The sequence below is a fragment of the Drosophila subpulchrella genome, chromosome 2R (assembly GCF_014743375.2).
Source record: "Drosophila subpulchrella strain 33 F10 #4 breed RU33 chromosome 2R, RU_Dsub_v1.1 Primary Assembly, whole genome shotgun sequence".
NCBI lineage: Eukaryota > Metazoa > Arthropoda > Insecta > Diptera > Drosophilidae > Drosophila > Drosophila subpulchrella.
In genome coordinates this window covers 114783-141718 of record NC_050611.1, presented here as the reverse complement: position 1 = coordinate 141718, position 26936 = coordinate 114783, and the positions used below count along the sequence as shown (strand labels likewise).

At 46.6% G+C, this 26936-nt stretch overlaps 9 protein-coding genes across 20 annotated transcripts; 5 read left to right on the top strand and 4 right to left on the bottom strand.

The window, feature by feature from the left end:
- Window positions 1–459: 459 nt before the first annotated feature.
- LOC119549806 (sulfhydryl oxidase 1) lies at window positions 460–3758 on the top strand. Its single transcript, XM_037858074.1, has 2 exons — window positions 460–2025; window positions 2982–3758. Exons 1-2 carry the CDS (start codon window positions 598–600, stop codon window positions 3465–3467), a joined length of 1914 nt encoding a protein of 637 aa, XP_037714002.1. The 5' UTR covers window positions 460–597; the 3' UTR covers window positions 3468–3758.
- On the bottom strand, window positions 2397–4946 carry LOC119549810 (transmembrane protein 183). Its single transcript, XM_037858082.1, has 2 exons — window positions 4830–4946; window positions 2397–4768 (listed from the first exon to the last, which is right to left on the bottom strand). The coding sequence occupies exons 1-2, from the start codon at window positions 4894–4896 to the stop codon at window positions 3900–3902; spliced, it is 936 nt and encodes a 311-aa protein (XP_037714010.1). The 5' UTR covers window positions 4897–4946; the 3' UTR covers window positions 2397–3899.
- Window positions 4947–5219: 273 nt separating this feature from the next.
- LOC119549809 (probable peroxisomal membrane protein PEX13) lies at window positions 5220–7133 on the top strand. Its single transcript, XM_037858081.1, has 3 exons — window positions 5220–6135; window positions 6191–6420; window positions 6551–7133. Exons 1-3 carry the CDS (start codon window positions 5504–5506, stop codon window positions 6970–6972), a joined length of 1284 nt encoding a protein of 427 aa, XP_037714009.1. The 5' UTR covers window positions 5220–5503; the 3' UTR covers window positions 6973–7133.
- A 135-nt stretch (window positions 7134–7268) lies between these two features.
- Window positions 7269–13493, bottom strand: LOC119549808 (transcription factor Dp). Of its 2 annotated transcripts, none has more exons than XM_037858079.1 (9): window positions 12841–13493; window positions 9865–10022; window positions 9738–9804; window positions 9534–9663; window positions 9142–9475; window positions 8834–9069; window positions 8692–8774; window positions 8545–8628; window positions 7269–8489 (listed from the first exon to the last, which is right to left on the bottom strand). In XM_037858079.1, the coding sequence occupies exons 1-9, from the start codon at window positions 12905–12907 to the stop codon at window positions 8305–8307; spliced, it is 1344 nt and encodes a 447-aa protein (XP_037714007.1). In that variant the 5' UTR covers window positions 12908–13493; the 3' UTR covers window positions 7269–8304. The 2 variants fall into 2 exon arrangements, with proteins under 2 accessions (XP_037714007.1, XP_037714008.1); XM_037858080.1 differs by having other exon boundaries at window positions 9534–9660; window positions 12841–13492.
- Window positions 13494–13588: 95 nt separating this feature from the next.
- Window positions 13589–14935, top strand: LOC119549811 (F-box/SPRY domain-containing protein 1). Its single transcript, XM_037858083.1, has 3 exons — window positions 13589–14077; window positions 14139–14503; window positions 14569–14935. The coding sequence occupies exons 1-3, from the start codon at window positions 13770–13772 to the stop codon at window positions 14661–14663; spliced, it is 768 nt and encodes a 255-aa protein (XP_037714011.1). The 5' UTR covers window positions 13589–13769; the 3' UTR covers window positions 14664–14935.
- Window positions 14898–15795, bottom strand: LOC119549815 (COP9 signalosome complex subunit 9 homolog). Its single transcript, XM_037858093.1, has 2 exons — window positions 15639–15795; window positions 14898–15170 (listed from the first exon to the last, which is right to left on the bottom strand). Exons 1-2 carry the CDS (start codon window positions 15714–15716, stop codon window positions 15033–15035), a joined length of 216 nt encoding a protein of 71 aa, XP_037714021.1. The 5' UTR covers window positions 15717–15795; the 3' UTR covers window positions 14898–15032.
- A 52-nt stretch (window positions 15796–15847) lies between these two features.
- LOC119549814 (UPF0587 protein CG4646) lies at window positions 15848–16616 on the top strand. The gene is made up of 2 exons (XM_037858092.1): window positions 15848–16147; window positions 16200–16616. Exons 1-2 carry the CDS (start codon window positions 15895–15897, stop codon window positions 16436–16438), a joined length of 492 nt encoding a protein of 163 aa, XP_037714020.1. The 5' UTR covers window positions 15848–15894; the 3' UTR covers window positions 16439–16616.
- Window positions 16617–22844: 6228 nt separating this feature from the next.
- Window positions 22845–25939, top strand: LOC119549807 (organic cation transporter protein). 4 transcript variants are annotated; one of them, XM_037858075.1, is made up of 8 exons: window positions 22845–23430; window positions 23646–24363; window positions 24428–24521; window positions 24701–24757; window positions 24860–24960; window positions 25023–25103; window positions 25617–25727; window positions 25781–25939. In XM_037858075.1, exons 1-8 carry the CDS (start codon window positions 22883–22885, stop codon window positions 25829–25831), a joined length of 1761 nt encoding a protein of 586 aa, XP_037714003.1. In that variant the 5' UTR covers window positions 22845–22882; the 3' UTR covers window positions 25832–25939. The 4 variants fall into 4 exon arrangements, with proteins under 4 accessions (XP_037714003.1, XP_037714004.1, XP_037714005.1 ...); XM_037858076.1 differs by lacking the exon at window positions 24701–24757; XM_037858077.1 differs by lacking the exons at window positions 24701–24757; window positions 24860–24960; window positions 25023–25103; window positions 25617–25727; window positions 25781–25939 and having other exon boundaries at window positions 24425–24523.
- Window positions 24387–26919, bottom strand: LOC119549812 (transmembrane protein 186). 8 transcript variants are annotated; one of them, XM_037858088.1, is made up of 3 exons: window positions 26739–26919; window positions 26040–26687; window positions 24387–24517 (listed from the first exon to the last, which is right to left on the bottom strand). In XM_037858088.1, the coding sequence occupies exons 1-2, from the start codon at window positions 26742–26744 to the stop codon at window positions 26049–26051; spliced, it is 645 nt and encodes a 214-aa protein (XP_037714016.1). In that variant the 5' UTR covers window positions 26745–26919; the 3' UTR covers window positions 24387–24517; window positions 26040–26048. The 8 variants fall into 8 exon arrangements, with proteins under 8 accessions (XP_037714016.1, XP_037714017.1, XP_037714014.1 ...); XM_037858089.1 differs by having other exon boundaries at window positions 24425–24517; window positions 26047–26687; window positions 26739–26918; XM_037858086.1 differs by lacking the exon at window positions 24387–24517 and adding an exon at window positions 25826–25961.
- Between the last annotated feature and the right edge of the window lie 17 nt (window positions 26920–26936).

The window sequence follows — 26936 nt, the reverse complement described above, 5'->3', positions numbered from 1 at the left end:
TGTTTAGTATGTTTAAAAATAACCTTATTGTCAAAAAACAGTAAAAATAATTTAAATTGTATTATATCTTTCTTCTTTGTCATACACAGTCTCTTCCTAAAAATCCAACATTTATTAACAGTGTTTTAACAGTGTTTTAACTACACCCTTAACAATAACATTTTATTGGTTCAGAAAGTTCTTTAGTTGTTACTGGTTCCAGTAAGTCTAGTTCGCCGCTACAAATTTCTTTGAGACTTAGAGATGTGTAAGTGCATGGTTAGTTTTCCGTAACTCGATAATAGCTAAGTAAATTTCCTGGGTGAAATTGTTAAAACATTTCTCGATTCATCTGGTTTTTATAACTTTAAAAAAGAGAAATGTAAATGTTAAGTTATACCACATTTTTTTATCTCGTTTCTATCGGCACACGTGCGTGCGTGAGCAACCAGTCACGCGCACATCTCCAGAGGGAGCGCAGCAGTTAATCAAACCGTTTGCGACCGTAAAACATTCCAAATGCTTCGCTGAAGTTGAGAATCTTATCGCACCAGTCGCGTTCCACATCGCATTCCGTACGAATCATAGCCGCTCCCGCAAATTCGGAAAATCCGTAAAATGTCGGTGGTGCAGCCGGCGATTGTAGCCGTAGTCACCCTTCTGGTGGCCTTCGCAGCCGCGGGCGTTCCCCTTCCGCGCTACGAGGCGCTGCTCAAGCAGCAATCCGCTCCCGAGGACCCCTCACTGGGACTCTACGACGACGGGGACAAGGTGGTGCGCCTGACGGTGGACAACTTCAATGCCACCGTGCTGGACCAAAATCGCGGGGCTCTCGTCGAGTTCTACAACACATACTGCGGACATTGCCGCAGGTTCGCACCCACCTACAAGACGGTGGCGGAGCACCTGCTGCCCTGGTCGGAGGTCCTCATCGTGGCGGCCATCGATTGCGCCGCCGAGGAGAACAATGGCGTCTGCCGCGACTACGAGGTGATGGGCTATCCCACGCTGCGCTACTTGGGCCCCGGCTTCCAGCCTGGTGCCAAGCACTATGGGCAGAACCTGATGACGCAGGATGTGACCGAGATCCGTGAGCTGCTGGCGGGAATGGTGGCCGCGGAGAACCTGACCAGCAGCCACAACAACTCCTACTGGCCGAATTTGCGCTACCTCACGGAGAACGATTCCGCCACCAGTTTGTTTGAAGGCCTCAGCAGGGACAGGCAGTACGTGGCAGTGGTCCATGAACCGGAGAACACCACTCTGGGCGTCGAGGTGGCTCTGTTCATGACCCAATGGCCTGCGGTGGAGGTACGCCGCGTCATAGATCCTGCGGTGTCCGCCAAGTTTAAGATTGATCCTGCCAACCTGCCCCTTAGCCTGGTGGATCGAAAGGGCGAGATTACGGCGTACGCCCCGGAATTTGCCAACGGTGAATCCTACGCCAAAAAACTGCAGGAAGTGCTGGGCAAAAAGAATGTTACCCCCAGACCCGTAAGGCCACATCAGAAGCTGTCCAAGCCGGCGACCAAGGCAACTGGGCAGAAGGAAATAATCGAGGAAGTGCACCGAAACAAGCACTTCGTATACCAGGCGGATCTCGAGCAGGCCATTCGCACAATCCTGCACAACGAGGTGCCCAAGGTGAGCGAGATCAGCGGCGAGAAACTGCTCGCCCTCCAGCGATTCCTGGCCGTGCTGCAGCGCTACAACCCGCTGGGCGCCAATGGCCATCAGCTGGTGACCAAGCTGAAGGACTATGTGGTGCAGTTCAATGATCAACTGACGGGCAGCCAGTTCGAGGAGGAGCTGAAGCGTTTGGAGAGTCAACTGTCTCCCGTCTTCTCCTCCACCCATTTTGTGGGATGCACTGGTTCCAGTCCACGCCTGCGCGGCTTCAGCTGCTCCTTGTGGACCCTGTTCCACTTCATGACCGTTCAGGCGGCCAGCAACGACGAGTCCCAGGATCCGTTGGAGGTCCTGCAGGCTATGCACGGCTACATCAAGAACTTTTTCGGCTGCACAGAGTGCTCTGAGCACTTTCAGGTGAGTCAGCGGGCGGAGAGCTACGTGCCAATGACCACAATACTGCTGATTAGGAAGGGGATAGTTATGAGGGGAGGATAGTTGATTACCAAACAAAAGACCTGAGTGCTGACTGCCGGAATTTTCCATGCATGAAATTCGATTTTTTCACCAGAAAACTAATTTAACGTCAAATTTAGACCAATAAAACAGCCAGACTTGTATTTATTTAAATGCTGCGTTAATTAAAAAATGCAGTCTTCAGACCAGCAAATCTATTGTGTTCTTTGGTGCTTACCTTGTATTGATTGATTGCTACACGTACTCGGCTTGTATAACCCGAGCACTAATCGAGTAGCCACGATATATAGTCACTTTGTTTATGAATGTCAGTTTTTCTCAGCCAGCTCTAAAGCGAGATTTTATTTGTTATTTATAATCCGTGAGTCATACGACTACTTTCTCTGAAGGCTTATTATTTGTAAGTCGTGTTCGTAGATTACAAGGGAGTATTGGTTTCAAATAAATTACTGTCACTACATCCACTAGCTGAAGTTTACTATACTTTGAGGGACGTTACTGATTACCTTCAACTGACCAGTTAATTTAGCTAGGATTTGCATTCTTGACTACTAAAATTGAAAAGTGATATTTAAAAACCCCAATAAGGTAAAGTTTAATAACAGACCATTTGTATGTGATAAAGAGCTTGCTTAGGGAGTACAATTGAACGGTTCCGTCCATTATTACAAACGATTTGTTGCCAGCTAAGCATTGATCAGTTCATACAAATGATTTTCCAAAAGCCCAGTGATCAAGGCGGGTAGATTTACATTTATCAACCTTTTCCATTGACTTTGGGGTTCCCAACGTGAGGTACCACCGTCGTTTACTAGGCTTTTGATCTGCAGCTGTGCCAACAGTTGTTTTTTGTTACTTGAACGCATTGAGTAATTGATGTTGTGTACAATTCACAGGCAATGGCATCGAGGCGAAAAATCTGGAGCGTGCCGAACAAGGAGGAGGCGGTTCTCTGGCTGTGGGCGGCTCACAACGAGGTGAACCAGCGGCTCGCCGGCGACGAAACCGAGGACCCAGAGTTCCCAAAGAAGCAGTTCCCTTCGCCGGACAGCTGCAGCGAATGTTACCGGGCGCCCGGCACCAAGTCGGAGAACTTGGAGATCGAGTGGAACAAGGACGCCGTGCTGGGCTTCCTCAAGAACATACACAATCCGCAGTTCGTGAGCCGCTTCGGCTTGCAGCGCGAGGAGCTGCTGCATCCCACGCCGGATAAGATGCGGCAGAAGCGACAGATCTCCAGCGTATTCACCGACATGGACATGCGGATGGGCATGCTGCTGTACGCCTTCTGCATTGTGATGATGGTTTTGGCATTTAAACTGTTCGCCTTCAAGGGTTACCGCAAGAAGCCCTATGGCCACGACCTTCTGGGCAAAGTGTAGGATAATCCCCGGAAAAGCTTCCACTAATTCTAATCACAAGACACCGAACACCGAGAAACGGAATTTACTACGACCACCTGCATGTTTTGTATTCGTGGCACCCAATGTTATGTTTAAGATAAAAGTGTGTGTATATATGAACAGTCTTCTTCCAGTTGTAGTCCCTAAACAAAATCGCTTTTTACAACGACGATGCACCTGATTGTTTTACTTGTACGGTATGCATATGTGATTTTTTCCCTCCAGAAGCTTGTAATTCCAGAGTCCGTTTGAATAAAACGATCAATGCTAGACAATTGTTTACGATGTTGAACACTTGTTTGGGCGGTACAACTTAAGATAAGATGCGAACACTACAATAATGTAGATAAGAAGTAGAAGCTAGTGACCTATTGCAGGTTGTTATCGTTGCATCAAGTCGGGGTGGGGGTTTTATTTCACGAATCTCTGGAAGTCTGGATGCCACCAGGGCAATACCTTGTACTTTTCGATGCGAGCATACTTAACGGTTACAGATACGTTTTGGCACCCGTCTTCAGAGAAGTCCAGCTCCAGGTTCTTGGCTCGCATGTCCGTGCATAGCAGTTCCCGGGTGGCCCGTAGTCGGTAGCGTGCCTGCTGCTGGCTGTAGGACAACTGATTGGGAGTGGGCACAAAGTGGCGGCACAGCACGATAAGAAGAACCACCCCTTCGTTGGGATTGCCCAGTGTGGGCACTAATTGCCCCGCATCATCCTCTGCCAGGGATTCCCAATCATTCACCACTTCGCTGCTATCCATCTCCGACTCGTGCTGCACTTGCGGCTGTCTGTTCCAGAACTTGTAGCACATGATCCACAGGCACTGATACTGCGTCTGCCAGCAGGACACGAAGATGCGCTGCACCAGCCAGTCCAGGTTGTAGCCCAGCTCCAGGCGAACCTTCAGCGGACGGTGGCAGTGGAAAAGAGCCTCAATGACGAGGGCTCTGAGGGCTCGGGTATCACAGTTGCGGATCTGCTCCAGCTGCAGCTGGGCGGGCAGATCCAGATTCCAACCGGAGGTGGCTCCGGTGCAGTGCCGCCGGTAGAGATTGCGCCAGAAGGCCCGCGAAGCCACCAGTCGGGCGGTTTGTTTGCATATCAGGGCGAAGGTCTGCACGTCCTCCGGGTCAATGTGCATCGATATGTGGAACCAAATGTCATGCCGCATGCTTATCACATTGTTGTTGCTCTCCGCCATGGCCAAAGTGGATGCAGTGGCTCGGAAAGTGGACTTTTGCTTCACAGCGACGTAGACATCGGATTGGCGCGCATATATTGCTGTGGATTATGTAGGATTAACATTTGGTCTCCAGAGCACACCTGTTGGTGGCTGGCTTACCACATTTCCCCCTGGTCCGGAATAGTTTGTTTTGAATAAACTCATCACAATCAGCATCAAAACTCATATTGTGGCGAACTGGTTCAGCAGCTGTTGTTCATTTTTGAGTTGGTAGTGCCCGGCAGGGCTTTAAAAAGTTTTATCTTTTATTTCAGTTAGGATATTCCGTAGTCTGCGGAATGTTTAGAAATTAAGCTAAAGATTTTAATTTGAAAAAAAAAAATAGACAGTCAAGTGGTTTGTGATGAGCTAAAGTTTTTGAATTTTATATTAATTTTAATGTTTATAGATGTTTAATCAAGGCCCCATCATTACTTCCAGCGGGAAAATGGGAACCTCATCTGGCAACCTTGTTAAAGTCCCATCCCTAGTTGTCCATTTCTAGCCATATCCCGCTGAATCTAGCTGGAAACAGATAAAACGGTACAACTGCTAAAAATTGATTAATTATTAAACAAACCTCGCCAGAATTCTTTGATAAGCTTCCGCTGGAGTTCGGGGCAATAACAACAAGCGAACCCTCACGAAGCGGCCACCTACCGCCCGCCCATTCGACGGCCAAAGTCGGCAATCGAGTGCCGCAGCTGAAAGTGCGAAAGCAACTGCCCTGCGGAGGGTAAAGTTCACAGCAATTTTCCTTTTGTCCGGAGTTGAGTCAGTCGGAACCCGTCGCCATGGTCGACAACAACAACCTGCGCAGTGCGGTGATCAACGAGGCCCCCCTGCTGCCGCCCTCGAGCAGCTTAGGAGGGGGCGTGTCCAGCGGAGGACATCCGGCGGAGGCAGTGCTGCGCACTCCGTACGGAAACGTTAGGGCGCTGCCCGGTCCGCCGCAGCCCCCTCCTCTGCCGCAGTCACCGTTCCAGCAGACACAACAGCTCGGAGGATTCGGCGGTGGATACGGAGGAAACAACTACGGTCTCGGCGGATTCGGCGGCTTCAACAGTGGAGCCTTCGGATACGGGGGAATGGGTGGATTTGGAAGCGGCTACGGATACGGAGGCGGCTACGGCGGAGGCTTTGGCGGGGGTTACAACAGATTCGGAGCCTTGGGCGCCAATGATCCGGAGCAGCGATTCATTCAGATGGCCGAGGCCAGCTCGCGACCGGCCTTCCAGAGCATCGAATCCCTGGTGTCGGCCATCGGCAACATTGCCTCCATGCTGGACTCAACGTTCTTCGCGCTGACCAGCTCTTTTCGGGCCATTCTCGGCGTGGCGGCGAACTTTGGACGGCTGCGCAGTGTGTTTGCCCAGTTCTGGACTACTTTCGCAATCTTCCGAGGTCTGAACTGGATTTACAGAAAGTAAGTGTGATGCAGGAGTGGGAAATGCCATATGTTAAAATATATCTCATTGAAGAATCCTCTTCTGGCTGCGACTATCGAATCTGGATCCTTCGTCAGTGGCCTTTAAAAAGGCCTTTGCCGAGGCCCTAAGCGACAACAATCCCCAGGCGGGAGGAACACCTCAAGCACCACGAAAGGGCAGCTCACCCTGGCCGGTCCTGGCCTTCATCAGCTTCATCTTCACAGCTCCCTACTTGATCATGAAGCTGCTGGGCACCGTGACGAACACCGCCCAGGAAGAAGGTAAGCCTTGCACATTGCACAGCCCCGTTTATCTAATCGAGAGCACTTTGCTCCGTCCATGTGCCATAATCTGGCCGATAAGGCCTGTTAAGATAAGACCGCGAATAATGCCTGTTTTCATCCCGCCCAGCCCGTAATCCAGCCAAGTGGACGGCACCGATTCAGACCCAGGCCGTTTACGACTTCGTGGGACGCAGCCAGAGCGAGCTTTCGCTACGCGCCGGCCAAACGCTCCATGTGGCCCCCCGCGACATCCAGCAGACCCTCAACCTGCTCAACACCGGTTGGGCCCTGGCCACCACAAACGGTCAGACCTCTGGCATCATTCCAATAAGCTATGTGAAATCGCCTCAGCAAATGCGTCAGGAGATCCAGGACCACATGAAGCCCGTCCAGCCACAGCCCGAACTGATGGATTTGTCCGCGGCAGCCTTTGCGTCTCCGCCGTTGGAGCAGCAGATGAACTACGACTTCAATCTGGCCGCCCGGCAGCAGGTGCCGCTGGGTCCGCCCTCAACGATGGAAGCTGTCCTGGGCGAGGGCTTTGCCTGAGCAGAACAACTCCACCGGAAATTAGTTTTAATTTTAGTTTGGTTCAGCTTCTGTATATGTACGTCCTTGTATTTTAGGTTAGCTTCCGCCTTTTGTATATTTCCATTTAGTTGTAAATGTTAATTACTCAGCGATCCCAATGAAAGTAAACATTAACCAAATGTCGTGGCTTGGAATCGGGAAATGTGTTGGATGTTTTCTCAATGCTCAAGTTGCAGAGGGGCTTACAGGTTAATCGCTCTCGGAAAGGTGTGCGAGTAAAATGAGGGGAATGCGGTGCGATTTTCGGTTTATCATATTGTACAATATGAAAATTTCTTCTTTATTAACTTGTCACTCGGTTCGATTTCGTCTCACTTGTTTGTAATTTCCTTTGCATCCGCGCAATTAATTATTTCGATTTATTACACAACTACATGCTCGACACTTAATTGTTAACGCCTTATACTTGACTTTCTACTAATTTGTATTTGTATGCTTTTGTATTCACTTGAAGAGGGTTCAATAATATAAATACAAATTCTGAAAATGTATATCTTGTTTTAATTGTTATTACTAATTAGGTAGGTTGATTATGTCGCAATTATCTGCTCTCCGTTGTCAACATAAAATGTGGGCTTTGAGAAATTAAAACAATCGTTTTGTCGAAGGGCGTAAGCAAATTAAACATATCTCATATGTTCGTTCTTGTCTGCAGTTCAAACTGCTCGTGGCATTCTAAAAATAATTGCATTTCATTGCTGTTATGTGTACAATTTTGGTATATTATATTATTTAGAGACAATTACCCATAACATTATCGCTTTCACTTATGCCTACCCAAACATGAAAAGGCAATTGGGGAGAAGGGAGACTCATAACAACTAAGAAGAGAGTGAACATTAGCTTGGGCCTGTGGTTTTGCGGGATTGCCATATGTGAAATGTGGTTTGAATTAAAATACGCGTTGTGCTTAACTAGACAAATTATTTTAAAAACGTTTGAGCTTAAACATAAATCTTCAATGATACAAGTACAAACTGTGTATGCGAACTGCACGTACATACATGAACTACCGAATCTTCTTCCTCGTCGCTGCGAGATGTATAATTTAATAGTCTCATTACGAAGTAAACAAAACCAATTGTGTGTGTGGGTGGTGGGTCGGATTGGGTGTGAAGTGAAGTGGAGTGGAGTGGAGGGGGTTCCCGCCTAACCAGGGGGGCGTGGCAAACCTAACAAAGCGTTGATAAACGTAAAACTAAATGTATCCTCCGCATCAGCATCTGCTCCTCCATCCGCATCCGCGTCCGCATCGGCCATGGCTGGCGCAATGTCGGCGGCACCGTCAGCTCAATCAATTTCCTCTTCGAGCTCGTCATCATCCATCTCCAGCTTAAACTCGCCATCGGTGGTGTGTTGTGCCGAGTGTTGTGCAAAGCTCTGGGACTCGTTGGCTGACTCCAGGTACCCGTTGAACTCGTTATCATCGTCGTCCGATTCGTACATGGTTTCGCCAGTCTTGCCGGTTCCGTAGGCTGTAGGAAATTTGACATTTTAAGAGGAGAGTTGGAGGGAAGCGGAATGACATACCTTCCACGTATTTGCCGAGGTTCGGCGGCACCCAGGCCTTGACTCGTTCAATGTTCTCCGGCGTGCACTCGCCCTTATCCAGTCCTGAGATTGACAACATATGTGTTACACTTCCGATTAAAGCTTTGCCTTATTAAGCCCACTCACCCAAAAGGAACCCCATTCGCTTGAGCACCTCAATGTCATCGTGCATTTCGAAGGTCTTGTCGAACTTGAATATGTATTCGGACCTGTAACGGAAGACGGAGGTTAGGAACCATGTCTAATAAATGGCTGGAAGTGGGCTCACTTGTCGTTGGTCACACTGCAGTTGATTTTGGTGGACTTGTGCGTGTTCACGATGATGAACGGCAGCTGGATCGAGGCATTGGGGGAGGGCACCACGCCCTGGCTCTCGTTCCGCTTGTTCCGCTCGACCAATCCCTTGAACGCCACATGCTGCATGATCATTTCGCGGAGCATTTCGTATTTCTGCTTGATGCGCTCGCGGCGCAGACTGTTTTCCTCCTCCAGGGCGAGAAATTGCTGCGAAAAGGGGGCAAGGGTAGAATTATACCATTAGTATTTCAGATGTGCTCAGGTGAATGCCAGTCCCACCTCGGCCGAATTGGCGGGCAGCCCTATCCAGCGGATCTCCTTCTTGTCCTTGGAGATAACATTGATTGCCATCAGCACGTTGAGCGCATCGTAGACACGACGTCGGATATTCTTTTGATCACAGTTGTTGTCGTACGCATTGTTCTTCATCTCCTCGCTGACCAGGTCGTCGGCCACCTCGTTGTAGGTGGTCTTGCCCTTCTCCTCCACCTTCTCGCAGACCTTCATCGAGAAGTGGCGCAACCCCTTGCCGGCCTTGTCCGGCTTGCGTTTCCTTTGTACGGACGATGAGGAGGCGGACATTGAGTGCAAGGAGTTGCTCTGAATGGCATGGCTGTGGGCAGGATCAAGGCGTTAGGATCTCCTTGGGCTACGTTCGGGTGGCTACTTACAGTTTTGATTTCATTTTCAAGGGATTTGGCGTAAACTTCACGTAGCGCTCCCCCTTCACTGGCAAGTCGTAAAGACCACTGCTTGCGCCTGTTGTTTTCTGCGCCGAAACGGTGGTGTAGGTAGTACCTGCTAGGAGGAGGGATACATGTATTTACTGATGGAGGTGGAGGAGGAGGAGGACATTCATGGTCCGTGAGTCCTACCTTCTGTTTTTGGAATGGACAGCCCGTTGTCCTGCAGCCGAATGAACTGCCCCTGATTGCTGGAACCCTGTTGGTTAACCGATTGACCTTTAGCTCTCCTGGATTTAAGGCACCGTTTCAAACTCACCATCTGACTAAATGCGCCCATGCGTCCCACGTTGCCAATGCCGCTGGCATTTCCGCTGTTGCGCGCCGATGAGCCGGTGGCGTAGACCACGGCCACGGGCTTTCCGCCCTCCACTTCGGACTTGGTTTGCGCCGGCTTCAGCATCTTGGCTATTTGTCCTGCGGGATGGGAAATACGGAGATGCGGATGTTCCTTAGTTTCGGATATACACATAACACGCGACTGAATTGCCTTCTTTGATAACGCAACTGCATGTATTTTCACAGATACACACGGGTGTGAGGGTGTTAGTGAGTGAGGGCCACGAGTGTGTGTGGTACTATCAACGATGCGTTGTTTTCGCCTCGCGGCGAATTAGGCCCAGTGAAGAGAATGGAGCGAATGAAGCGCACTGGAGTCGAATGCAACAACAAAGGGCAAGCGGCACAGTAAGATTGGGGTGCATACACACACGCACACCGGTACCCACACTCGTGCGATGGTGGTGTGCGTGTGTTAACAACGGTGTGACAAGGATAAAGATGAAGAAGCGCACAAACAACCCGAAACCAGATCGCCTGGACATTAGAGATGGGCAGCACGTGACCGAAGGTGAACCTTAGCCAAATAGAGATGGTTCGATTTGAAAGTTCGTGACTTGGCACGATTGTTTGCCACAGAGCGGAAGCCTATCCGTTGGATTAATCCGAATCGATGATGACATGACGATCTTTTTCGAATATGTGCAGTGTTTCTAATAAACTTTATGGTATTGAGCATTGCAAGTAAACGTTGCACAACAAGAATCTGAGAATCCGTCGATGTATTTATCTAGTGATTTCAAAAAATATTTACTTGATTTACAATAGTATTTTCCGTATTTAAGTTTTTAATTTTATACCCAAGTAAATTGTCTATCAGATACTTATTAAACTAATTTAAATATGAACATAAAAGAATCCGTCAGTCTTCCTAACTAGTGATTAAAAAAATATTTATTTGATTTACAATTTTATACATCAAAATCTCTAACTTTATACCCAAGTTACTCAACTATCAGATAAACCAACATAAATATGAATATCTGAGAATCCGTCTAGCTAGAATCTAGCGGTCTCAAGGAATATTTATTTTATGTAATATTTTATATGTCAAAACTTCGAACTTTATTCCAATACTATCAGATACCCAAAACTTAAGTATAAATATGAACCTTTTAAAGAAAGGTAGCTTCACTACAGAAACCCACAAGACAACCCACCGACTAAGAACCAACCCAATATTGGCAACTCGTATGGGAGCCCTGGTTTCATATCTAGATGTGTAACCGGCTTTTCTAAACATTTCAAGTTTTACATAGTCTTCGTTCGATGTAGTAATTATTCACCTGTCGCTCTCTCGATATTTGCATAATCATAACAAAGCAAGTGGCCAAAAAATAATAGAGATAGCCCAAAACAAAAACAGCAAAGGGTCGAACGCTATAAATACCCACGAGCTCTCTCACAAACACCTGCAAATGACTCAGACTCACGGGGGGCTTAAACATCGTTGAACACGGACAAATACCGAACTGTCCAACCAGATGGTGACTCTCGAGGTCTTAAATTCGGCGGGACTAATATCTCAAGGTCTAGGAAGTTCCCTTAAATTGCGAGGGCGACTCCATAGTTCGACCCCACCAGTCATCTATGTAGTTAATCACCAACCGGGTTTGTCGCCAACTCGAGCGGGCAGCCAACGCTGATAAACTGCGTTTATGCGTGTATGAAATGGAGTTCTTGCGATGGCTTCTTGACAAAAATGTCAACAATATAAGCACTTGATATAAGAATAATAAAATATATCAGATCAAAGATAATACTTTTTTTTTTAATCGAACCCTTTGTCTATAAATACTTCCAGATGCAAATCTGCTACATTGAATATTTACGCGACAGTTTAAATATCTTCAAGTTTGTTTGGGTTTCTAACAGTGTCTACAAAGGAGTATTTCTAACCGCAAACGAGGTTAAAACCACAAAAGGTTTGTTTGATTGTTTTAAAATTCTATCAAAACGACTCTTTTTTTTTGAAATTTGCGGCTAGCTTGGGACTAACAAAATATCAGAACTGATCACAACTAGTTCACGTAAGTTATTACTAGTTCACGGTAAGTTATTACTGTAAAACGTATGCATATTCTCAATGATGTATTTTTCTAGTATCATCAATCGGCGAATCCGCATAAACGCGGCTACGGGCAAGCACACACGTGTACAGCGCTTACACCTATTTGCGCTCGCCTGTTTTGGGCCTCAGCTTCGTGGCTGCATACGTGTGTTGGTGTGGCAGCGTTGTTCTTGTTTTGGCCTTTTTTCTCACCCCGCTCTCTCTCGATATCTCTCTCTCTCTTTCGCACTCGCTGAGGCTTTGCAGAATGTCACGCAGTCCAGATACTTTGGCTTGAAGTTGAATCTATTCTTTTCCCTTGCACTAATAGCTACATGTGCCTGTGTAGTAGCTCAAATCCGCAATCGCTAGTCCGCTGTTTTTAATGCAAAATCCTCAAAGCGAATTCGCAGTAGCGGCGAAATAATCAGCTGTTCGCCGCCCGATAAAAAGTGGGAGAAAACGCGCGTGCAAGTGTGCGAGTGTGTGTGTGAGTGAGCGCGCCAACTGGGCGATGGGCGTGCAGAAGGGGGCGGGGTTGGGTGGCTCACCGATTTTAGTTGTTATTTCGCGGGGGTCTCTCTGTCTTTTATTATTACTTTTTGCCAATTTCTAGCACTCTTTTCGGTTCGTCTCGCTGGTCTCCCCCCAAAGCGTATCAAACGATGAATATGGTAGGCAAAAGAAACCCGAAAAAGCAAAGATGGCGTTTTACGCTGCCCATGCAACTTTGTGGAGTGTGCCAGTGTGTGTGGGTGTGGGCGTGTGTGCGAGTGTGTGGGGGCGAGTGCACCCCCTGCCCCGCCACTGCCAGCCAAATCCTGCCACAGGATCCCGCCCACTTACCGTGCTCGTCCCGGAAGAAGAAGTTCACCTCGTCGGCCTTCACCGTACCGCCCGTCGAGTGCGCCATTTTTGTTGGTGGGGCAGCAGCAGCCGGAGCAGCAGTTGTTGTTGTTTTCGCTACCGCTTACCGCTCGCCAGGTGGACCGCCAAAAACAGAAATGAGACGGGGCTACGTGCCGTAGCCGCAACGTGTGCACGGGTAAAATCGGAAGGGCGGCGGTGGGTGGGCGGACGCACTGCAGCCACGGGCTGGGGCACGTGTGCAAGTCCGGATGCGGACCACGACCACGACGACGACGACGACGACGGAGGCGGCGGCGAGCGCACTTGTACAAAAACTGTCGCCCGAGTCAAAATGGCGAGCGCATTTTTCACCTCCAGCGGCAGGGCATTTTTTTTTCTTTGGTCACACACACTCACAACGGCGGCCCTTTTTCGGTGGCCTTTTTCGCGACTTGCGGCGCTTCGATTTTCAACCGGATGGTGGCAAAAGATTCGTCGGACTCTTGGCTTTCGAACGGTATGTGGCTTCGCGAGCTCGGACGACTTCTAAGCGCAGCACAATGGTCACAAAATTTCCACCAAGTGGCTGCTTTTCGTTTTCATGTGGGAAAGGCAAAGCAGGCTGTGTGCGGGTGCGAATGAAATGGCAGACAGTGCGCGCCAATTTACGCATCAATTTACGCAGTGTTGCAAGCAGCTGGCTGCCGCCGTCGCTTTCCCACACTGGTCGCGAATGTAAACAAAGTGGCCACTTCGTCCGGCCGAGCGGTATTCGACTGGTAGGCCGCGAACGGCCACACTGTGGAGTCGAATTGCGAATTTCTGGAGTTTTTTTGTTGGTTGGTGTGGAAAAATGACAAACTACAGGCCCAGGGAAACCGAAGCAGCTATTTAACAAGTCCCCAGCACAGGAGCAGCCGCACACAATGGTCGACCCGGTGGCGGCGCTGTGCAACTACAATGTCCTGGAGGTGATCTTCTCGTACCTGGAGCTGGACGACCTCAGCCACTGCTCGCAGGTGTGCAAGAGTTGGTACCACTTCCTCAACGACGAGAACAGCGACGTGTGGCGCTGGCACTGCCTGAACAAGCTGCCCAAGGAGGCCCTCAAGTCCGACCTGCTGGCCTCGGTCTCCACGTACAAGACGAAGCTGCGGGCGTACTTCCACGCCTGGAGCCCCAACGACTGCTCCCGGAATGTGTACATCAAGCCCAACGGGTTCACCCTGCATCGGTGAGGACCTCGAATCCCTTTACGGTCGTAGCCATGCCCTCACATCCTTCTATTCCGACAGCAATCCCGTGGCGCAGAGCACAGATGCGGCCCGGGGCAAGATCGGGTTCCGCCACGGTCGGCACACTTGGGAGGTGATCTGGGAAGGACCGCTGGGCACCGTGGCCGTCATTGGTATATCCACCAAGGAGGCGGCGCTACAGTGCCACGGCTATGTGGCCCTTCTCGGCTCCGACGACCAGAGCTGGGGCTGGAACCTGGTCGAGAACCACCTGCTGCACAACGGAGACATGCAGGGCAGCTACCCGCTGCTGAACAACGCGCCCAAGTACCAGGTGGGCGAGCGGATACGCGTCATTCTTGACTGCGAGGACAACACCCTGTCGTTCGAGAAGAACTACGAGTTCCTGGGCGTGGCCTTCCGAGGTGAGGCGAAACGGTCCGCCAGTGGAGTTGATGACCTTACTCAACCAATGCATTTCCTCTTCTAGGCCTGCCGGACAAGAAGCTCTATCCCACAGTATCCGCTGTCTACGGCAACACCGAGGTATCGATGGTCTACCTGGGCACCCCGTTGGACGGATAGCTTTGCCCGGGCGTACAACTTGGTTAACACACTCAATGGATCCATTAGGTTATCGTGTACATTTGTATTTATCTCAATTACGTTTGCTTCATTCCACCTGCAACTCAGTTTGATATCGTAAATTTAGTTACTAGTTTCGTTTTCTGTACAAAATTATGCATTTTGTTGATTTTACGCTACGCCAAAGTTCAATCCACCTCGGCACTATCTTCACATGGCAATTTACGTTAGTTATACGAACCAAATGAATATAATATAGCGATTAAACAATAGTTGAATCAATTTTTTATACACCGAAAATCGCAGATGTTTGTGAAAGTAAAACAACAAAAAAGTATATCTTTCAATCCGCTGATTACAATGTGAAGCCTACTGTTTGGGATCGGATTTCATCTTGGCCCAGTTGTCATCGTCGAACAGGTCGTCAAAATCATTGTAGAAGTCGGAGTGGACGTGCTTATCGTTCGAGGGCAGATGGTCCATCATCATTCCTGTAGCTCCGCCGGACTGAAAGGATTCAAATTCAGAAAAGAATTATCTTCGGTATGCTGCCCTTTGTATGCCCTTGTGATATCAGAAAAATGGGTGAATTTTGTACAACTTTATTTTGTTTTATCTGTAGGATAAGTTATACGGATTTGAAATAATGTACTCCACAGACGGAAACAGAAAAATTTTGAAAGAAACTTCAAAGCTTGCTATGAAAGGTATGGGATACAGTCGGCCAATCCGCTTGATTTCCAATTCATTTAAGTAGGTGCTTGCATGTGCTCAAGAAATCGGATGATTATGTTTACTTAGCTACCTTTTAAACTGTATAAGTGTAAATCTCAAAAAAGACCGTCATGCCAATATTAGCCATATGATGGTGATCTAGGACTTTTCACTTGGGCACCACTTTTTTCAATAACACAAGATGGTCATGCATCTTTATATTTTGGGTTTTCCTCAAGGTGAAGCTTTGTGGGGACTTACCTCGTCCATTTCCATGTAGCCGGGGCCTTCGGAAAACATTTCGTCGGCAGCCAAGGAAGGTTTCAGGTTCAGATCCATATTAATACTTATTGAAACTTTTTATTTATGTTTCTTACGCTTTGTGCAGAAAAATCTCCACTCTCATTGTCGGCGTTGCCACTGCGGGGACAGAAAGCAAAGCCTTGCTATCTGGCCACTCTGCCAATCAGCTGATTTCCTCTAATCCCTGAAGTATAAACATTGACTTTTTCGAGAAATGGTGCGTGTGGGCCTCCAAATTTCCGCCACGCTGGAGAACGTGGACAAGCTGGAGACCTGTCATCCGGACTACTCCTTCTTCCTGAAACTGAAGTGCAGCAACTGCGGCGAGCAGTCGGACAAATGGCACGACATAACCGAGTCGGAGCGCGTGCAGCAGGATTCGCGCAATACGGCCGGCTTTAACTTCTTCATGAAGTGCAAGATGTGCAGTCGCGAAAACAGCATCGACATCGTGGAGAAGTCGAACGGTGGGCTTTCTCCAGATCTCCCGCAAACCTCCTAACTGATCCCACTCCACAGCTCCTTACACGGCGGATGACTCCGGCAGATTCAAGACCATAGTGGTCTTCGAGTGCAGCGGCGCGGAGCCCGTGGATTTCTCGCCCCGCATCGGATGGCGGGTCTCATCCGCTGAGAATGGCCAGCAGTTCGAGGAGGTAGATCTTTCCGAGGACGACTGGGTGGAGTACGACCAGAAGAACAACAACTCTGTGGGCATCTACGAGTTCTCCTCAAAGTTCACCAAGCTGAAGAAGTGATTCTAAGCGGGAGTCTATTTATAAGCATTTTTCATCAATGATATTGGGAACATTGTTTTCGCGTCTTGATGGTAAGCTAAAAGTAGGATCTTATTAGTTTAAAACCTCCTTTTAGCTTATCATTAGGATGAGAAATGGACCTTAGAGAAAATAAAAACTGAATTTTTAATATTTGTAACAAGCCTAAACATTTAGAGGACCATCAACTATTTAAGTATGAGCGGATGGAAGTCTTGATGTAAGGTTTTCTAATGTTATTGTAGAATCAATACTTTTGGTTCAAACAGTAATTATGCACCTTTAAACCTTCACGAGAATCGATTTCTTTTTAATTCTTCATATAATTTAATAGCCACGAAAAAATACTACCTATCCGAAGTCATTTTTATTTTCGAAAAGCGAGTATTTTAACATTGTGTAGCTTAAACTAAAGCATGTAATGTAATTTTGTACTTGATTCTTTACCAAAATTTAATTTCTTTTATAGTTATATATTTCCAAGTGAAAGGTTAACATTTACTTATGCTTTGTTAAGTATGAAAATATTGTTTCTTGTAGCTTATAAGAATGAGAAAAAAGATTCTTAAAATTGTAGATAAACTGCGCACTGAATGTTTTAAGATATTCGTGATCAGCAAGCAATTCTCTTAGCAGTTTTCGCCGTAAGAGAAAGTAGCTCCCAAACTCTTTCCCCTAACAATATTCTCTCGGTATTGATTTTAATGCCGGCTACTTTGATTTAAGATTGAGCACGAAGATTGCACTCTGCCTTTTGTGTTTGCCTCTCTGTGTGCGTTTGCATGTTCTTTTGTCAAGACATTTCAGTATTTCCCCAGACTTTGCGCGATTCGGACCGGATACGGAACTCGGAGCAACCTATCCCACCCGGATATCGTTAAAACGCGCGTAATATTTAGTGAATGGTGGCACATTAATTACTCCAAAGGCACCTGCCAAGTGTTTAGCAAGTGAGTCTCCGGTAATTATCCGTCTGGTGAGCGAGTGCAAAGTGGCAGAGGCATTGGGTGCATCATTAAAATTCGCAATGATTAGATAATGGGACAGTCTTATCTGGACACTTGGCCTACGTATTTCAGCAGCCTGCAGAAGTTCCCACAATTCGATGCACTAGTAGAATCCAGCCCGACCCTGACCTTTCAAAAATCACGGAATGGGATACTCTTTCCTACACACCCTAAGAACCCCCGAGAAGATTGCCTGTGGGGCAATTCCCACACGGTTCATCCATTATGCATTATTCTAGTCCGGCACGCATCAATCATGCATATTCCCTACTTGAAAGACATATTCCAATTACAACACTCTCCGTTTTTCAAGACACTAGCAGGCAACAATTTATCTCAATTGGCGAAGATTGGATTGCATGCATGCACGAACATTCTCCAAACTACATAGCGACTATTTGCAATGAAGGCGGCTCCGCTTAAATTAATAAGATCAAAAAGCCAATTCATCGATCTTAACTTTTAACAAGAACGAACTATGACAATGACGTACCCGGAATTCATTACATCTTCATTTCTGTAGACGGCACGTAGTGACGAATCACTGAGGAAGTGTCGGAAGGCGACACCTTTAGGAATATGAGCACGGATCGAAAGTTAGCGTTGTTATGCACGCAGATAATTATTTCATATTCTTCACTGAAACTCGAGTAGATCGTTACCAAAGTCTTCACAAGATACTTCTTCCAAACGTCATTTAATTTGTATATAATGATTTCAGTCGGAAGTTTGCAACGCAGTGAAGGAGACGATTCCGACCCCATAAAGTATATATATTCTTGATCAGCATCAGTAAACGAGTCGATCTAGCCACGTCCGTCTGTCCGTCCGTCCGTTTCTAGCAAACTAGTCTCTCAGTTTTTAAGCTATCGGGATGAAACTTTCCCAGAAGTCGTATTTCTATTGCAGGTAGTGTATAAGTTGGAACAGAATAGTTGTCCGGTCTGTTCCAACTTATAGAACTGTCGTACAGCTCCCATAAAAATGATCAAAAAACTATTATTTTTATACCCGTTACTCGTAGAGTAAAAGGGTATACTAGATTCGTCGGAAAGTATGTAACAGGCAGAAGGAAGCGTTTCCGACCCCATAAAGTTTATATATTCTTGATCAGGATCACTAGCCGAGTCGATCTAGCCATGTCCGTCTGTCCGTCTGTCCGTCTGTCTGTCCGGATGAACGCTGAGATTTTGGAAACTATGAGAGCTAGGCTATTGAGATTTGGCGTGCAGATTCCTGAGCTTCTTACGCAGCGCAAGTTTGTTTCAGTAGAGTGCCACGCCCACTTTTACGCCCACAAACCGCCCAAAACTGTGGCTCCTACAGTTTTGATGCTAGAATAAAAATTTTAACTGAAATGTATTGTTCTCATCAATACCTATCGATTGATTAAAAAAAAAGTTTGCCACGCCCACTTTATCGCCCACAAACCGCCCCCAAACTTCAAAAAATCGTAAATATGAACGTGGATATCTCGGAAACTATCAAAGATATAGAATCAGGATTTCAGATTTAGATTCCGTAGCTTTGTACGCAGCGCAATTTTGATACGCGAATATGCCACGCCCACTCTAACGCCCACAAACCGCCCAAGCCTGTGGCGCCCACAATTTTCATGCTAGATACAAAATTTTAACTGAACTGTATCGGTCTCGTCAATACCTATCGATTGACCAAAAAAAAATTTGCCACGCCCACCCTAACGCCCATAACGCTTAAATCTGTCTACCGCCGGTAGGTGGCGCATTTCAGTCTTGCTTTGCTGCCTGCTTATTTCCATTTCCCTTTGGTCCCTTACGCTGAGTAACGGGTATCTGATAGTCGAGGCACTCGACTATAGCGTTCTTTCTTGTTTTTAAATGTGAAACAAATTTTTGCTTTGGTGTTTTTTGACATATTAACTTATATTCTTGGGAATATCATTCTTTGAATATTTCAGAATTTCGAAAAATTTAAATTAAATCGGACTACTTCATCATATACATAGCTGCCATAATTCCTATGGATATGGATATCGGATAATTAATGTCAAAATAATACTTAGAGGTTTTTGGTTAACATAAAGGGTAGTTAATTGAATGGAACATTATCTTAAAATGTGTATAAGTTTTTAGTTTTCTAGAAACCGGAAAGCTCTGTACATGCAATGCTCCCACGGGAACGACCTGCAAGGGTATAGAAACATCGGAGTGCCGAAGCTAGTTTCTATTCTTATTATTTATACAATCCAAACGAATTAAAAAAGTAATAGATTATAGACATTGTAACCACTGAAAATATATTTATTCACTTCATACCTTAATAACGTGTAAAGCAGCCACAAGTGAGAAAGCTTTAAACTACTTGTCCCATAATTATTACAGAATGCAAATAAGAACACATTTTTAAGGAATAGTGTTAGGAAAATAAAATCTATCATATTATCTGTTGATCATAAAATAATTGCCTTGTACGTTAAACTTTTTTGTTATAGAGTAAAACTGACACTATAAATGTGTTTTAGTCAAGATTTGATGTTCGTAACTTGATATTTGGTGATTTTTTACTTTTTATACCCGTTACTCGTAGAGTAAAAGGGTATACTAGATTCGTCGGAAAGTATGTAACAGGCAGAAGGAAGCGTTTCCGACCCCATAAAGTATATATATTCTTGATCAGGATCACTAGCCGAGTCGATCTAGCCACGTCCGTCTGTCCGTCTGTCCGTCTGACCGTCTGTCCGTCTGTCTGTCCGTCCGGATGAACGCTGAGATCTCGGAAACTATGAGAGCTAGGCTATTGAGATTTGGCGTGCAGATTCCTGAGCTTCTTACGCAGCGCAAGTTTGTTTCAGTAGAGTGCCACGCCCACTCTAACGCCCACAAACCGCCCAAAACGGTGGCTCCTACAGTTTTGATGCTAGAATAAAAATTTTAACTGAAATGTATTGCTCTCATCAATACCTATCGATGGACCCAAAAAAAAGTTTGCCACGCCCACTTTAACGCCCACAAACCGCCTACAAACTTCAAAAAATCGTAAATATGAACGCGGATATCTCGGAAACTATCAAAGATAGAGTATTGGGATTTCAGATTTAGATTCCGTAGCCTTGTACGCAGTGCCAGTTTGTTATGCGAATATGCCACGCCTACTCTAACGCCCACAAACTGCCCAAGCCTGTGGCGCCCACAATTTTTATGCTAGATTAAAAATTTTAACTGAAATGTATTGGTCTCGTCAATGCCTATCGATTGATCCAAAAAGAAATTTGCCACGCCTACCCTAACGCCCACAATGCTTAAATCTGTCTTCCGCCGGTATGTGGCGCATTTAAATCTCGCTTTGCTGCTTGCATATCTCCATTTCCCTTTGGTCCCTTAAGCTGAGTAACGGGTATCTGATAGTCGAGGTACTCGACTATAGCGTTCTTCCTTGTTTTTATTTAAAATAAACTGTTTTAATTAATTCTGTGAATGGAGGTCCCACGTCAAAAAACGACGGAACGCTTCCATCTGCCTTTCCGACGAATCTAGTATATCCTTTTACTCTACGAGTAACGGGTATAATCAAAGCAGTCTTTTCTTGATATTATTATACCCGTTACTCGTAGAGTAAAAGGGTATACTAGATTTGTCGGAAAGTATGTAACAGGTTTCCGACCCCATAAAGTATATATATTCTTGATCAGGATCACTAGCCGAGTCGATCTAGCCATGTCCGTCTGTCCGTCTGTCCGTATGAACGCTGAGATCTCGGAAACTATAAGAGCTACAATACTGGGATTAGGCATGCAGATTCCTGAGATTCCTGCGCAGCGCAAGTTTGTTTCAGAAGAGTGCCACGCCCACTCTAACGCCCACAAACCGCCCAAAACTGTGGCTCCTACAGTTTTGATGCTAGAACAAAAATTTTAACTGAAATGTATTGTTCTCATCAATACCTACCGATTGACCTAAAAAAAAGTTTGCCACGCCCACTTTAACGCCCACAAACCGCCCACAAACTTCAAAAAATCGTAAATATGAACGCGGATATCTCGGAAAATATCAAAGATATGGAAATGGGATTTCAGATTTAGATTCCGTAGGCTTAGGCATATCTCCATTTTCTTTTGGTCCCTTTAGCTGAGTAACGGGTATCTGATAGTCGAGGTACTCGACTATAGCGTTCTTCCTTGTTTTATTTATATTTTCCAAGAGATTTCTGCCCACAAGGAATCATAGTAAATAGTAATAACCTAAAATAGTACTAGGTAAAAACAAGGAAGAACGCTATGGTCGAGTACCTCGACTATCAGATACCCGTTACTCAGGTAAAGGGACCAAATGGAAATGGAGATATGCAAGCAGCAAAGCGAGATTGAAATGCGCCACCTATCGGCGGTAGACAGATTTAAGCGTTATGGGCGTTAGAGTGGGCGTGGCAAAATTTTTTTTGGGTCAATCGATAGGTATTGGCGAGACCAATACAGTTCAGTTAAAATTTTGTATCTAGCATGAAAATTGTGGGCGCCACAGGCTTGGGCGGTTTTTGGGCGTTAGAGTGGACGTGGCATATTTGCGTAACAAACTTGCGCTGCGCACAAGGCTACGGAATCTTAATCTGAGATCCCAATTCTCTATCCTTGACAGTTTCCGAGATATCCACGTTCATATTTACGATTTTTTGAAGTTTGGGGGCGGTTTGTGGGCGTGGCAATATTTTGTTTAAGACAATCGATAGGTATTGATGAGAACAATACATTTCAGTTAAAATTTTTATTCTAGCATCAAAACTGTAGGAGCCACAGTTTTGGGCGGTTTGTGGGCGTTAGAGTGGGCGTGGCACTCTACTAAAACAAACTTGAGCTGCGTAAGAAGCTCAGGAATCTGCACGCCAAATCTCAATAGCCTAGCTCTCATAGTTTCCGAGATCTCAGCGTTCATCCGGACAGACGGACATGGCTAGATCGACTCGGCTAGTGATCCTGATCAAGAATATATAAACTTTATGGGGTCGGACACGCTTCCTTCTGCCTGTTACATACTTTCCGACGAATCTAGTATACCCTTTTACTCTACGAGTAACGGGTATAATAAAAGAATTAAAGAATCGAAGAAATTTGTAGTTCGAGTCATGTAATTAGTTTTGATTACATACTACTACTATACTACATAGGCTACTACAATTGATGCAACTCTTTTAGAAGTCCACGCAAAATCAAGGCTCAAAAAATAAAAAATAGCTCAAAAAATAAAAAAATACCTTTTTTTATTTAATTTTATAGATAAGGTACTTCTATTTTTGATCTTCTACTTAAAAATAAACTTATTTATATATCCATACACCGAAAAAATGCGTGACTAAAATTAGAATGCCATATACATAATTATTTCACTCCTTAGAAATCCGGACGACTCCCCGTGTTTAGTGGACACAAGCTCCTGTTTTCTTTTACATGTCGGCTCCGGCGGCAGCGTCCGTCCTGGACTTTGACGAAATTCTCGCCGAGATAGGCGAATTCGGGAGATTCCAGCGTCTGAACTATCTGCTCATCTGCCTGCCTGTTTTATTCGCGGCCGCCAACAGCCTGTCGTATGTTTTTACGGCAGGATCGCCCACCTATCGATGTTATGTACCCGGCTGCGATAGTTTAGACAAACCGGATTATGGAGCGGAATGGGTCTCCATCGCCGTGCCCGGCAGCTGGAGCAAGCGGGGTCACTTCACACCATCCACCTGCGACAGGTTCATGGCGAACGGAAGCCGCTCTGTATCCGAATCCGAACCTTGGAACCCGTGGCCCTTGCACCAGTGCTCCGCTGAGAATTTCACTGCGGAGACGGAGAGATGCCGACAGTTTGTGTACGGCAGTTCGGAGCGCACCATTGTGCAGCAGTGGGGGCTGCAGTGCCAGGAGAATCTATGGAAGCTGGCGTTCGTGGGCACGATGCACTTTGCTGGCCTGGTGTTGGGAACAGCCCTGTCCGGTTACCTGGCGGACCGGTAAGTATAATATGGAGAACTTTTGGGGAATTAAAAACCGATCAAAGTTTTAAATTTAAAAGTAATGTAAATGTAAAATAATAATTTTAGATCATATAAGATAACTAACCTTGATTATAAAAGAGATACATTTTTTGAAAGCAATCAGATTTTGATTCCCAGAAGTTCGATTCCAAATGCAATTATGGGTGGTATCCTAACAGAACTTTCCTCAGATACGGACGTAAGCATGTCTTTTTGATCTGCATCGTGTTCATGGCCCTGACGGGAGTGGCGCAGGCGCTGTCCTGGGACTACACCAGTTTCCTGGTCTTCGCCCTGCTGAACGCGGTGGGCACTTCCGGCGTCTACCCGCTGGCCTTCATCATCGGCGTGGAGATGGTAGGGCCGCGGAAGCGCGAAATGTCCTCCATCGTGCTCAACTATTTTTACGCAGTGGGAGAGGCGCTCCTCGGACTGTCAGTTTTCCTGCCCGACTGGCGCCAACTGCAGCTGGCGCTTTCGATTCCGCCCCTCATCTGCGTGGGCTACTTCTGGCTGGTGCCGGAGTCAGTCCGGTGGTTGCTGGCCCGCAACCGGCGGGAGCAGGCCGGCGACATCATCCGCCGGGCCGCGAAGGTAAATCGGCGAGACATATCCATGGAGCTGATGGCCAGCTTCAAGCAGCAGGAGCTGGAGGCGGAAACGGCGCCGGAGTATGGAGCCGAGGGTGTCCTGGCCGAGCAGAAGGACGATAAGATTTGGTTGGCCATCAAGCAGGTAGCGGGCTCTCGCATTTTGATGGCCAGATACGCAATTTTGCTTCTTATTTGGGCTGTCAACGCAATAGTCTACTATGGACTTTCGCTGAACGCGACCAGTCTGAGTGGCAACCAGTACCTCAACTTCGCTCTGGTCTGCCTGGTGGAGATCCCCGGCTACAGTCTCGCCTGGGTAGGTTTTGTTCTTCAGGATCCGAGTGCCATCATCTAACCCAAACCCCATCCCCCACCAGTAGCTGTTCCTGCGGAAACTCGGCCGACGTCTGGCCCTTTCCGGATCCTTGCTGCTCTGCTCTATCACGTGTGTAGGCAGCGGTTTCGTAACTCTGGGTAAGTAAATAGGCAGTTTTTGATCAGTAAATGGTAAGAATAGTAATATTTACGCTCCCTGGTTTTAAGTATTTGGCTTTGTGTGTAATTATTTTGTTCAAACCAAATATATAATAAAAGTATCTAGCCTGACCCTTAAGTTTCAATTATATTCCAATTCACTGTACATATCCGCTAAGCGCAAGAGGATTGGATTCCCTGCCAGACCGGAGTTGAAGGTAGACACTCATGGAGTTGTAAGTTTCCTAGCTCCTGATACAAGATATGTGCACCCCAGTCCATTTTTTCACGCTTTCCTGGCCATCAATAACTTAACCTTTAACAATCCTAACCCCCAGGTGCCAATTGGCTGGTTGTGACGCTCTTCCTTGTCGGAAAACTGGGCATCACATCATCCTTCGCCGTCATATACACCTTTACTGCGGAAATGATGCCCACGGTAAGGAGCTCCCACTTAGTCGAGTCAACACAACCGACTGAATTGTGCCGGATTTATTTCAGGTTATTCGGAGCGGCGGCGTCGGTGTCATGTCCACATTTGCACGTTTTGGAGCAATGCTGGCACCTTTCGTGCCTCTTTTGGTAAGTCCAGTCCCAATCGATTGATCCTATAGTCTTCTCAAAAGCATCAACCCAATTTGTTGACATTGAACAGGAGAATTGGAATATACAAAACCTTAAATCGCTTCAAGACTTTTCGCAAAGCTTGCACAATCAGGAATCTCTTCCAAACAAATGGCACAAAAACCGGTTCAAAAATAAGAAGGGGAATTAAGACCGACCGAACAGTAGGCTTTTTTTTAAATGTTCCTCAAATCAGACCAAATCCGAAGCTTTAGATTCTGTGACACCGACGGTTTTGGTTGGTTGGATTACAAGCCAACTGTCCCCAAAGCCTTCGACGGTTTCTGTGACAGCCCTATATATAATAAACTATGTATGTTAGTTAAACTTTTTCTGTTAAAGACTTACAAATGAATGAAAAACATTTTTGACTTTTTTTGACGGTCTCAAAATACGTAAATGATCCAAATGTGAACTTAGTGTAATTTTCCTATATCCAATGAAATTAATCCTTTATTACGTTCTCGTCAGGCATCATATTACGAGCCGCTGCCCCTGCTGCTATTCGGGGGCTTATCGCTGGTAGCTGGACTCCTCTCGCTTTTGCTCCCGGAAACCTTTAACCGGAAGCTGCCGGATACGGTGAGTACTCATCACAAGTACAGAAATCATGAACTAACATCCCATCTCCTCAGGTGGAAGAGGCCATTGCTTTGGGGAATCAAAACCCGCCTTTCAGCCGATGATTTCATGGTTATATCCACAGTCAAAGAGTACACTGGGCCCGATTTTTGGTAAAGGACAATTACGCTGAGCTTTGTAAATACTCATAATAAAGAATAATGCCAAAAGAATTGAAGCTTTTTTGCAACTGAACTGAACTGATAGAAAAAGACAAGTTAGGATTTCGTAATAAACAAATACATTTCTCCGGTACTATTATCTGAAACTCACAGCTTACTTTCAATCTCCGAAGAGGCCCTCGAACAACTGGGGATCGCTGACATGGCCAAATCGATTTAGAAGTTTGTACCGCTTCTTGGGGTCGCTTCGCAGGCAGATGGGCGAAACCAATCTTAGTCGGGACGGACGTCCCTGCTCCCAGCTGGGCAGCAAATCGCCGACGTCCAGCAGGGTCTCCTGTCGCCGTCCCCAGAAGTCCACGTAGGCCAGCTTGACCAGATCCTGCTGCTCGTTCACGTAGACGAAGCCAACGAGATTCGAGGCCGCGTAGCTGGCGAGTGTGAGGGTGACCAGGCCGGAGATGCCCACGGCGCCGTAAATGGCCAGTGCATCCGTGCTCAGCTGTCCGGCGCTCCCCAGGGCAAAGACAATGGGCGTACCGGCTGCTGTGAGTGCCGCCTGGTAGACCTTTAGCCTACTGAATGCGGCCACAATCCTTATGGCCGGCAGACTGTAGACGGTTCGCCACTCGGTGAATCCGGCGTGGTCGTGGGCCGCACTTTTGCCGCACTTCGCAGACTCCGTGGAGAGGGGTCGTCCATGCACCGGCTGAGTGGTAGCAATGGACACGCACCTCCTCCATGGCAATCCTGCCGGTCTGATCCTGCACGGCAGCTCCAGCACTGAAAACACCGATTCCTGATTTAATACATAGGGCAATCGTTGATTGCCGATGCTTACTCAACTCACTTTCATTTGTGTTTTGCTTTTGCAGCTGTTAGGCCCTGTTTACACGAGGCAAACTTGCATAGTTTTTGGTTAACAATTTTGTTGCTTAGACCCAATATGTATCTTTACCATGCTACCTTACAAGAGCAGCCTTTAAAAGCATATTTAACTAATATGTTTTACATAAACAGAAGATGTGCATGTGAACGGTTCTTACAA

What these genes read in the sequence shown, in the direction of transcription:
- LOC119549807 (XM_037858075.1), top strand. Translation starts at nt 22,883, where the DNA reads ATGTCGGCTCCGGCGGCAGCGTCCGTCCTGGACTTTGACGAAATTCTC. An exon ending in CAGCGGTTTCGTAACTCTGG is followed by an intron (nt 24,522 to 24,700) that starts GTAAGTAAATAG and finishes ATATCCGCTAAG; the next exon opens with CGCAAGAGGATTGGATTCCC. An exon ending in CACCTTTCGTGCCTCTTTTG is followed by an intron (nt 25,104 to 25,616) that starts GTAAGTCCAGTC and finishes CGTTCTCGTCAG; the next exon opens with GCATCATATTACGAGCCGCT.
- LOC119549815 (XM_037858093.1), bottom strand. Translation starts at nt 15,716, where the DNA reads ATGGATCTGAACCTGAAACCTTCCTTGGCTGCCGACGAAATGTTTTCC. An exon ending in GCTACATGGAAATGGACGAG is followed by an intron (nt 15,171 to 15,638) that starts GTAAGTCCCCAC and finishes GAATCCTTTCAG; the next exon opens with TCCGGCGGAGCTACAGGAAT.
- LOC119549810 (XM_037858082.1), bottom strand. Translation starts at nt 4,896, where the DNA reads ATGAGTTTTGATGCTGATTGTGATGAGTTTATTCAAAACAAACTATTC. An exon ending in CCGGACCAGGGGGAAATGTG is followed by an intron (nt 4,769 to 4,829) that starts GTAAGCCAGCCA and finishes CATAATCCACAG; the next exon opens with CAATATATGCGCGCCAATCC.
- LOC119549806 (XM_037858074.1), top strand. Translation starts at nt 598, where the DNA reads ATGTCGGTGGTGCAGCCGGCGATTGTAGCCGTAGTCACCCTTCTGGTG. An exon ending in AGTGCTCTGAGCACTTTCAG is followed by an intron (nt 2,026 to 2,981) that starts GTGAGTCAGCGG and finishes TACAATTCACAG; the next exon opens with GCAATGGCATCGAGGCGAAA.
- LOC119549808 (XM_037858079.1), bottom strand. Translation starts at nt 12,907, where the DNA reads ATGGCGCACTCGACGGGCGGTACGGTGAAGGCCGACGAGGTGAACTTC. An exon ending in TTGAAAATGAAATCAAAACT is followed by an intron (nt 9,476 to 9,533) that starts GTAAGTAGCCAC and finishes TCCTGCCCACAG; the next exon opens with CCATGCCATTCAGAGCAACT. An exon ending in TGCCCGCCAATTCGGCCGAG is followed by an intron (nt 9,070 to 9,141) that starts GTGGGACTGGCA and finishes CCCTTTTCGCAG; the next exon opens with CAATTTCTCGCCCTGGAGGA.
- LOC119549809 (XM_037858081.1), top strand. Translation starts at nt 5,504, where the DNA reads ATGGTCGACAACAACAACCTGCGCAGTGCGGTGATCAACGAGGCCCCC. An exon ending in CTGAACTGGATTTACAGAAA is followed by an intron (nt 6,136 to 6,190) that starts GTAAGTGTGATG and finishes ATCTCATTGAAG; the next exon opens with AATCCTCTTCTGGCTGCGAC. An exon ending in GAACACCGCCCAGGAAGAAG is followed by an intron (nt 6,421 to 6,550) that starts GTAAGCCTTGCA and finishes CATCCCGCCCAG; the next exon opens with CCCGTAATCCAGCCAAGTGG.
- LOC119549811 (XM_037858083.1), top strand. Translation starts at nt 13,770, where the DNA reads ATGGTCGACCCGGTGGCGGCGCTGTGCAACTACAATGTCCTGGAGGTG. An exon ending in AACGGGTTCACCCTGCATCG is followed by an intron (nt 14,078 to 14,138) that starts GTGAGGACCTCG and finishes CTATTCCGACAG; the next exon opens with CAATCCCGTGGCGCAGAGCA. An exon ending in CCTGGGCGTGGCCTTCCGAG is followed by an intron (nt 14,504 to 14,568) that starts GTGAGGCGAAAC and finishes TTCCTCTTCTAG; the next exon opens with GCCTGCCGGACAAGAAGCTC.
- LOC119549814 (XM_037858092.1), top strand. Translation starts at nt 15,895, where the DNA reads ATGGTGCGTGTGGGCCTCCAAATTTCCGCCACGCTGGAGAACGTGGAC. An exon ending in CATCGTGGAGAAGTCGAACG is followed by an intron (nt 16,148 to 16,199) that starts GTGGGCTTTCTC and finishes CCCACTCCACAG; the next exon opens with CTCCTTACACGGCGGATGAC.